Here is a 9,449-nt window from a genome sequence, read left to right on the forward strand (position 1 = left end):
TCATCCCACTCTGAGGAGCAGCACTTTTAAATGTTAAAATATGAATGATATATATTTGAATCATTAATAAAGTGTTCTGCTCCAGGTAAAAAGCAGAAATTCAAAAGTAGAAGCAATTTATAACTTCTATCTCACTGAATATTGATTTGTTATGTTGTTGTCTGTCCACCATTTTGTTGCAATCACCCCTTATTAATACTTTGCCAGCAGAGTACGAGATATCTGTCAATGAGTTGGGGGGGGAAAGCAGTTTATTTTTGTACAAAGCTTTGACAACTAAAATTGATATTAAGAAAAGCTATAAAAAAGAAAGAAATTTGATGCACATTTAAGAAATAAACCAATAAGAAACCAGTGAACATGAGAAAGTAAGAGATTAAATTAGCTTCTGAGAAAGTACCTTTTTGTTCTGTGTCCCCTTGAAATGACACATTATGGCAATTTGGTTTTAAATATTTAAGCCCGAGAGGGATTTTTCCTCCTCGGATTGTTTCACTTGAAGGATTTTGAGACAAAACAAAACTGTAATCAGAAACAAAATGTACTCTCGTATCCCTTTGATCATCCTCTGACTGCTGCTCAGGAATCACTGCAGCAGGACATAAAACTTTCTAAGGGATTTGTAAGGAAACATAAAATATTATTAAAGACGAGGCCGGCGATATTCTATAGTTTTTGTTAGAGTCACTAAATCCCTTTGAAAGACCTAAAACTATTCTCGTGTCCTGTGTTATGGGTAAAACATTAGTAACTTGGCAACGTTTTAAATCTCCCTGCTGTTATTATCCGTCCCTGCAGAGGCAGGCAGCTGTTGTTCCTGGCGGCCCTCCACTTCCCCCTGGCCCCCCCGGCGGCCCGGTGCCTCCTTCGCCCGCGCCAGCGTTCGGCGGGCCGTGCCCGCCTCCGCCGCCGCCTCCCGGTGGTATGATGCCTCCCCCGCCGCCCCCGCCGCCTCCGCCGGGCGGCCCCCCGCCTCCCCCGGGACGCCTACCCGTCGGAGGCATCCCTCCGCCGCCGGGAGGCCCGCTGGGACCATATCTGACGAAGAAGAACATTCCTCAGCCAGCCAACGCGCTCAAGTCCTTCAACTGGTCCAAGTTGGCCGAGGTGAGAACAGCCGAGACACAAAAGGCCCGAATACATTCCTGTTTCTGTTGAAGTACGAGATAACATGTCTGATTCTCCTCTGCTCAGAATAAGCTGGAGGGCACTGTGTGGATGGAGGTGGATGATGCCAAGGTTTTCAAAATCTTGGACCTGGAGGACATTGAAAAGACCTTCTCAGCCTATCAGAGACAGCAGGTACGGAAGGATGACGCAGTTCATCTCTCAAACTCGCCAAATGTCCTCCATCAGACGGCCAGATGTAGACAGCTGCGAGCAGAGGGGTCAGCTTGATTGTTGTTTTGCATTTAGTCTCTGCTCGTGTTCAGATGTTCAAAATATTCTCCCGTTTGGCAACTTTTGATTTCTCAGTTTGGTGAGGGAGAAGAGGAGAGGTCGGATAATTTACAAAAAAAACAAATCAGTCTGACAGTAGAAAGCAGCCAACATGACATAGATTCAGTTTAATAGTTACCAAACGTTTACGCTTGACTCATTCTAAACATTTGAATTGAATGCTGTTTTTTAAAATTTTCTTTTTCTTTTTTATTTCTTTTGATCATTCTGCCACGTGATTGAAAATGCATGAGTCAGCTGCTTACGATCACATTTTTCTTCCTCATGGCTTCTGTTTGCAAGTAGTTATTAGATATTCATTGTCTTTGGGTTGTTGTTTTTTTTAGCTTCACCGACAGAGATGAGCATGTTTTTTTTTCAAAGTTGCAAAATGTCAACAGCTTTTCTCCAGCTCAGCTCAGAAATAATAGTCCTCCAATGTGATCTTAAGCATGTTGAATACACACATTATTATATTCATTGAATTAAGAATCGACGCGACAGAAATTGACCGTCGGCCTGATGAGTTGAAACAAAATGACAAAAACTGGACGGCACTCGGCAGATTGATTTGCAGAGCATGTGAACAGCGAGCACGTGTCGATCAACTGGACTCCCACTTGCGTCTCACTGCCGCTCATTTCATCACTGATCCGTTTTAAGTGCTGAACGAGCTTCTATTCATTTGCCGTCTGTTCTTATGGGCTGCGATCACGTAACTGCTTTACTTATTCTAATGAGTGCTTCCATCTTCCCTGCTTCCTGCCTGCATTTTAGGACTTCTTAATGATCAATAACAGCAAACAGGTGAGTGCACTTACAGTACAGTCGGTTATACAGTGTCCTTGTGGATGTCATCAGACTGTGGTTATATGTTAAACTCTGTGCGTTTGTACTTTCGCTTCCTTAATTTGTGTCCGACAGCATTTCAACCTTTCAGACTTTTGTTCGGCATCAGCTGCCTTTACGTGTGTTATGGTTACGTGTAGTCATGAATGTGACGACGTCACGGGGTGTTAGACTGCGTGTCAGTCAGCCCCCCCCCCAGTTGTCATGTGTTTGTCAGTAACTGTAACTAAAACAAAATGTGTGTTATATGTTAAAAAAAAAAAAAAAAAGCAACAGCTTGATGCCTTCTAACCTCTTCATCACTCTGCTAACAGAAAGAGGCGGAGGACGACATGCTGAGCTCCAAAAAAGTCAAAGAGCTGTCAGTCATCGACGGCCGTCGCGCTCAGAACTGCAACATCCTCCTCTCACGGTGAGTCCGAGTTACATCGTCATCACGAACAACTGACACGAACGCAGGTTATGATTTTTTTATTTGACTCATCTGTTGTGTGCTGCAGACTGAAGCTTTCAAATGAGGAGATCAAGAGAGCCATTCTAACCATGGACGAGCAGGAGGACCTTCCCAAAGACATGCTGGAGCAGGTACGGCAGACCGTCTGCAGCTGGATTGTTGTTTTTGCATGAATGTTAACACACTGACGGATACAGTAATTACACTTGAGGAATAAAGCGGGTTTTCTGTTCACTGTAGGTTGGGGAAAAAAATGCATTTAAACCTCATTTTCATTATCTTTTTACAAAAAAATAAAAATAAATGCATGCTCGTCGATATGCATCGTGTAATGTGCATTGAAGAGAGGCAGTGAGATTCAGCCCTGTTCGTCTATCGGCATAATAAATCATTTTACTGTCTTTAGCTGAGGAAAAAAAGAAAAAAAGAACAGATGTCCTTCTGTTATACGTGTTAAATAAAAGACTCTTTTGCTTCCCCATCAGTTGCTGAAGTTTGTCCCGGAGAAGAGCGACGTGGATCTCCTCGAGGAGCACAAACACGAGCTCGACCGAATGGCCAAAGCCGACCGCTTCCTCTACGAGATGAGCAGGTGCTTCACTCTCTGGTTTTATTTTTTGTTTTTTCCCCCCGTGCGGCTCTGCAGCTCAGACCTGCTGACAAACAATAGCCTCGTTTCCCCTTCGTCAGAGCCGATAAATGCGATGACACATGGGTTTCTACTTAGCGGGGAACAATAGCTGTCTGTGCGAGCCATTATTTCTGAATGACGTCGGTGAATAAATAGACGCTATCACGTAATAACAGTATTAGGGTGGCAGTTTTGTCAACAGTCCCGTTAGATAAAAGGAACAAAGGAAACATGTCGCAACCGGGCTGCTAACCGCACAAATACACGAAGACCAGCTAAGAGAAGATCACAAACTAAAGTAACTGGTATTTCCAAGAGAAATGCACGAAAAGCACTTAAAGGCAGGATTATACAAATGTTCTTTTCTGTTTTAGCTTTAAAAAAATGCCTTGTCGTTTTAGGGCTTTGGTCCTAGAGAGCGGACCGGCGGACAGATGTCACTGTGGTATTTATTGGCTGCAGAGTCGGTGGTTTACAGGCTGAAATCATGAACTCGGCCAAAAATAAGCATCATTACCACAACCAGAACTTTTATACGGGCCATGAAGTGAGACGACTAGCTTTAGTTTACTCGAGCATAATGTCCGTGTGTGGCTCTTGTCTAAATTTGTGGATTTCCCTGTTTTATAATCGATTATTTTGATCCGTTTTTGTTCTTTTCTGACGCGTATTTTCCATCCTCCGTCCAGAATAAACCACTACCAGCAGAGGCTGCAGTCGCTTTACTTCAAAAAGAAGTTTGCAGAGAGGATAGCGGAGCTCAAACCCAAAGTCGAAGGTGGGAATTGTCTTAGTTTCATACATCAATGAATTTCATAAGCATATAGATTTATAGTGTATATTAATATTGTATTTACAACACCAAGCACTTTTTTTTTTTTTTTAAAGTAAGAAACATTTTGTATAATATACCCACAGGTTTCTGTTTTGATATTTCCCAAAGTTATTGCTTCGTTAGTCGAAATATAATTCACTCGGTCATCTTGAATCCGCTGGAAAGTGAAACGTTTCTTGGTGTTTCAGCTCTGACTCAGGCGTCGAAGGAGATTTTGCACAGCAGAAGCCTGAAGCAGCTGCTGGAGGTGGTGCTGGCCTTCGGGAACTACATGAACAAAGGTCAGAGGGGCAACGCTTACGGCTTCAAGGTGTCCTCGCTCAACAAGATCGCCGATACCAAATCCAGCATCGACAAGTAAGAACACCTTTTCAGCGGGAAACATCAAAACATCGCAGGCACTAAGGCAAGGAATGGAATTTATAAAAGTGACATCTGGAACTGGGAATACGATACTGGTGTTACTCTACTGAAATCTGAAACGCCGTAGTAAAAGCTATATATTGCACATTTGACACATTCGCCGCAGCTCAGTGTGTCTGAACAACTGTGTTTGCAGAAACATCACTCTGCTGCACTACCTGATCACCATCCTGGAGAAGAAGTATCCCAAAGTCCTGATGTTCCAGGAGGACCTGCAGAACCTCTCGGTCGCAGCCAAAGTCAAGTAGGTTTAAACAATCGGAGCCGTAGTTCCCAGTAAAGGGGAAAAGGAGGGAAAAATGAAGGTTTGTGAGCTGATTTAAAAAAAAAAAAAAAAAATTTGAAAATGCAAATTTGATCTTATACAATGTATTTATATATATACAACTTTTGTATTATCTTCACCTTTTGGATAGTTTTACCTTTTCATGTTTGTATTCATATTTTAATATTTTCTGAGAAGGGCACCCAACTTTTGATTGAACTATTAGTTAATAAAATGCAGCCTGTGACAAAGTCAACAAGTTACGAGTAAACTTATTTTTCTGGAATCACTGCTACCAAACTTTAAACTACTTCCTGATTAGTTAAAAATAATTAAAACTTTCTGTCTTTCTTTCTTTCTTTCTTTATCTTTCTTCTGTATCTCTTTCTTTCTTTCTTTCTTCTGTATCTCTTTCTTTCTTTCTTCTGTATCTTTCTTTCTTTCTTCTGTATCTTTCTTTCTTTCTTTCCTTCTTTCTTCTTTCTTTCTTTCTTTCTTTCTTTCTTTCTTTCTTTCTTTCTTTCTTTGCAGTATGACCGAGCTGGAAAAAGATATCGGCAACCTGCGCAGCGGCTTAAAAAGTGTTGAGAGCGTAAGTTGAAAAAAGATTCATCGGACAGTTTTGTGTTTAGTGTTTTAATACGTTGCATATTTGTTGTAGCTCTCCTTCACGGTGTCCTTCCTCTCCCGGGATTTCCCTTTTGCAGGAACTGGAATACCAGAAGAAGCGACCGCAGGAGCTCGGCGACAAGTTTGTGTCGGTGGTGAGCCAGTTCATCACCGTGGCCAGCTTCAGCTTCTCCGACGTGGAGGACTCCCTCACCGAGGCCAAGGAACTGGTGAGTCGGTGTCTCGAGTGCGTGTTGGAGCCCACCGGGCAGCGCCGCTGTCGCCCGTGGACGCTTTTATTGGTCAGCCTGCCCGTTGCCGTGTTCACCGGTTCAAGTGTGCGACCGGGCGCAAGAGGCTTGGATATTATTTGACATGCTTTTATCACCCTAAATGTGTGGCGCAAACACAATCGCAACGCTAAAGCAAGGAGAAGCGGTTTTATGGGGGAAAAAAAGAGGCTCCGTTAAAGCATCAACCTGAAACCGAGAAACTTGATGATATTCATGTTTCAAAGGAGAGTTTTGCCACCCTGGCGTTTAGATTTATGCGTCCGTCTTGCCTGCGAGGCAGAGTGCGGGCCACACTGACCCACGCGCTCGGCTTGTCACATGGCAACCATTAGTTTGTGTGAATCATTTACGGTGTCCCACAGTTAAATATTTGAGAGTGTTTACAGTGGTCCTCTGTGCTCAGGATTGAGAACCAGAGAACCTGCTGACCCTCCAAACAAGCTCCCTGCATCTGGTTCCTGTATGTGCGCGTGATAAAAGTGTTGCCGACCGAGACGGTGCGACAGTGATATTTCAGGAGTTGCGGTGTCGATCACAGCAATCGTGTTTCTTGATTTCTGCAGGATGTAAGAAAAAATTAATAATAATTACAATTCAACACGCAGCACACAAGTGACTGATTGTAAGTCATTGCCATGCGCCTTTCCTTCACCCGATTAAAGTGTGTGTGACGGACAGAGCTGCTGCTGCTGACGCGCACATTTCTGAAGATGCAGCCGAAGGTATACATCTTCTGAAGATTTATGCTCCCAGCGTGGTCTCGCATCTGGATGTTCTCCTTTTTAACTTACTGTGAAAAACACTCAACAAACACACTGCCTTAATTTGGGCTCTGGCTCCAATCTCCGACCTCGGCTGCAATCAGTAGCCGGTCAGATTTGGGTTAACTTGGGCTTCAAAGCCCGACTGTTTGGTCCCCCGCTCTGATTTCAAAGCGCCGAGACCTAATGAGTCTCCTGTAAAACAGTGGACGACGGAGTCAAAGCCGGTGTTACCGTGTCCTGCTGTAAATCTAACCCCGGGTGCCCCTTCTCTTTGGTCCCGCAGTTCCTGAGGGCGGTGAAGCACTTCGGCGAGGATGCCAGTAAGATGCAGCCAGATGAGTTCTTTGGCATCTTCGACCAGTTCCTGCAGTCGTTTGCCGAGGCCCAGCAGGAGAACGAGAACATGCGAAAACGCAAGGAAGAGGAGGAGCGCAGGGCCAAGATGGAAGCTCAGGTACGCCAGCGATCGACGTCCACGCGTTCCTTGAGGAAGAACCGCGCGGCTGCTAGGCAACAAGTATTTTAGATCCCACGGGGCCGGCTGTTCACCAAACGGGTCACGTGGGAGAGATAGTTTAACATTTATTTTACTTTTTAACATCGAGTTCGATGAAAAGATGGAATGGTGTCTGTCTGCTTAACGCACGACCGGAAGTGTTTGAAAACAGGGCAGCCAAGATCTGCTCAACGGTAACGTCGGCCTACAAACAGCTGAACATATTATATTTATATTATCTGAACGAAAAACAAGTGTAAAAAAAACACTGAGAAGTTTACAAGGGTGGGTCAACAAGATCGGTGCAGCAGCGGGACGTCCAGCGAGGTGTAACCCCGATCGACGTCGTCGGATTGTGTAGCCTTCAGAAAGCGCCGAGGCGTCCGTTTCCTGTCTTTCTGCTGAGCCAGCAGGGTTTTTAACCGCCTCGACAAACTCTCCATGGGGAAACAGAATTTCACCGAGACGCACGTTTTGTTTCTGTGTCACCAGCTGAAAGAACAGCGGGAGAAGGAGCGGAAGTCCCGGAAAGCAAAAGCCAACGGCGAGGACGACGGCGGCGAGTTCGACGACCTGGTGTCGGCGCTGCGATCGGGCGAGGTCTTCGACAAGGACCTGTCCAAGATGAAGAGGAACCGCAAGCGGATCAACAACCAGAGCACGGACGCCAGCCGAGAGCGACCGGTCACGAAGCTCAACTTCTGAGGCCGCCGGCTCCCCGACCCGCCACCGGCTCCCCGACCCGCCCAACCAGCTCCCCGACCCGCCGCCGGCTCCCCGCCCCGCCCCCCGCTCCCGACCCTGCTCCCGCCGCTCGGGTGAAACCGACCCGCACATTCCTCCTCCGCGCTCCCTCCTCCGCTCCCGCCCGGCTCGGCTCGAACAAACCGTGACCTCGCATCACGCAGCACAACATCTTCAGACCTCTCCATCCCGCTCCCCCACGTCGATACGGAACGGGAGCGGAAGCCAAAAGTTGACACTATTCGACCGAACGGGATCGCTTCATCCGGCGGACCGGTTCGGTCGCACGACGACTTTTTTTTGGTGTTTTTTTGTGTATTTTTTTTTTTGCGACATGGTCGTGCCGGAGCGACGTTTCCCCGAGGATGCTCACCGGCGCTCCACGGGACCCGGTCCTGTGCTGTTTTTTTTTGTTGTTGTTTTTTTCCGCGCGTCAGAATCTACGCACCGGCGTGAAATGTGCAGCTCGTAGACTCCTTCAGGGCCGGGACGCTTGAACCAAACGGGAAGACGGTTCCGCGTGGAAAAAAACAAACAGGAAGGGCCGTTTTGTACAGACTGATTTTCGGCAGGTTGAGAGAGAAGCCGCTTTCACTCGTCCGAACTGTCCCAGAGATCTTTTTTTTTTTTTTTTGGACTGAAGCTGAAGTCAGAGACGCTGTGTCGTTAGACAGATGTGGTTTCAACTGCAGCTGAGAAGAAGAGTGGGTTTTTTTGTTTGTTTTTCTATTCATCATTTATATATCTGATCGGTGTCTGTATTATTTGAACACGTTCCCGTTAAGAGCTGGCCTTAACTCTTGTTGATTTTACTTGTTGGGTCGGTACTCTGAAAGGCCTGGGCCTAAGTGTGGACACTCATGTCATAGATTCCATATATCCATATATAAGGGCGTGTGCTTGCTACACATGCACATAGGATTTCATGAGTACTTTGCTAAATGCCATTAAAACCAAAACCCAGCTGATGCAATACACTTGTTTTTTTTGTTGTTGTTTTTTTTCCTTCTGCAGAGAGTGCCCTCCTTTTTTAAATGTTTTCATTCGAATCGATGAAATGTGTTTTTCGGCGCGCCGGCCGGATTCACACGAGCTCTGATCCGCACGTGACGTTTTCATTCTCACCAGAAAAAAACCACGTCACGTGTAACTTCAGCTGTGTGGATCCATCCAGCGTCTCGCACCTCCACTGAACTTTTATAATTTAAATCTTGCCTTCCATTGTACGATGACCTGGAGATAATAAATGGGAGAACGTAGTTTTATAGAGTTTTTTTTGTATTTAGTCGACACGCACAAAAACGTGAACCACCGTGAACAGGAAGTGCACATTGGAGAAGGGATGGTGGAATCTTTTGACCGTGACGTCAACTGAGCCAGCGGCGCCATCTGCAGGTCACTGAGTGCGACACAAACTCAAACTTGCGTTCGACACAAATCCAAAACTATTCTGGCGTTACAACCTCAAACGTTTCACTTTTCAATTTTGGAGTTCATTAGTGAAATAATTTAGACTTGCTCTTTAAAATCATAGTGAACATGAAACCCTTCATTCAGTCGTACACGTGTGCGTGTGGGTCAGTTAACTATTATTTATTGATTACTATATGAATGCTACGAATATTTTTGCCGAGCGTTGATTTGTT

General features: G+C 45.4%; 1 protein-coding gene across 3 annotated transcripts in view; it reads left to right on the forward strand.

The window, feature by feature from the left end:
- Positions 1-9,062, forward strand: part of LOC138619829 (disheveled-associated activator of morphogenesis 1-like) — a 46,778-nt gene extending 37,716 nt beyond the window's left edge. For 2 of the 3 annotated variants that reach the window (XM_069696626.1, XM_069696625.1), the window contains exons 14-26: positions 799-1,107; positions 1,195-1,302; positions 2,218-2,247; positions 2,604-2,701; positions 2,790-2,874; positions 3,229-3,335; positions 4,064-4,152; positions 4,398-4,566; positions 4,769-4,876; positions 5,429-5,489; positions 5,605-5,736; positions 6,847-7,017; positions 7,552-9,062. In XM_069696626.1, the coding sequence (XP_069552727.1) occupies positions 799-1,107; positions 1,195-1,302; positions 2,218-2,247; positions 2,604-2,701; positions 2,790-2,874; positions 3,229-3,335; positions 4,064-4,152; positions 4,398-4,566; positions 4,769-4,876; positions 5,429-5,489; positions 5,605-5,736; positions 6,847-7,017; positions 7,552-7,764 (1,680 nt within the window). In that variant the 3' untranslated portion in view covers positions 7,765-9,062. The remainder of the gene's footprint in view (positions 1-798; positions 1,108-1,194; positions 1,303-2,217; positions 2,248-2,603; positions 2,702-2,789; positions 2,875-3,228; positions 3,336-4,063; positions 4,153-4,397; positions 4,567-4,768; positions 4,877-5,428; positions 5,490-5,604; positions 5,737-6,846; positions 7,018-7,551) is intronic. The other variant, XM_069696627.1, reaches the window with a different exon arrangement.
- The last annotated feature ends 387 nt before the right edge of the window (positions 9,063-9,449 follow it).

Source organism: Brachyistius frenatus, unplaced genomic scaffold (genome assembly GCF_029030835.1).
Source record: "Brachyistius frenatus isolate BFR_SWC_R1_liver_20210118 unplaced genomic scaffold, ASM2903083v1 Contig_21, whole genome shotgun sequence".
In the NCBI taxonomy this organism is placed as follows: domain Eukaryota; kingdom Metazoa; phylum Chordata; class Actinopteri; family Embiotocidae; genus Brachyistius; species Brachyistius frenatus.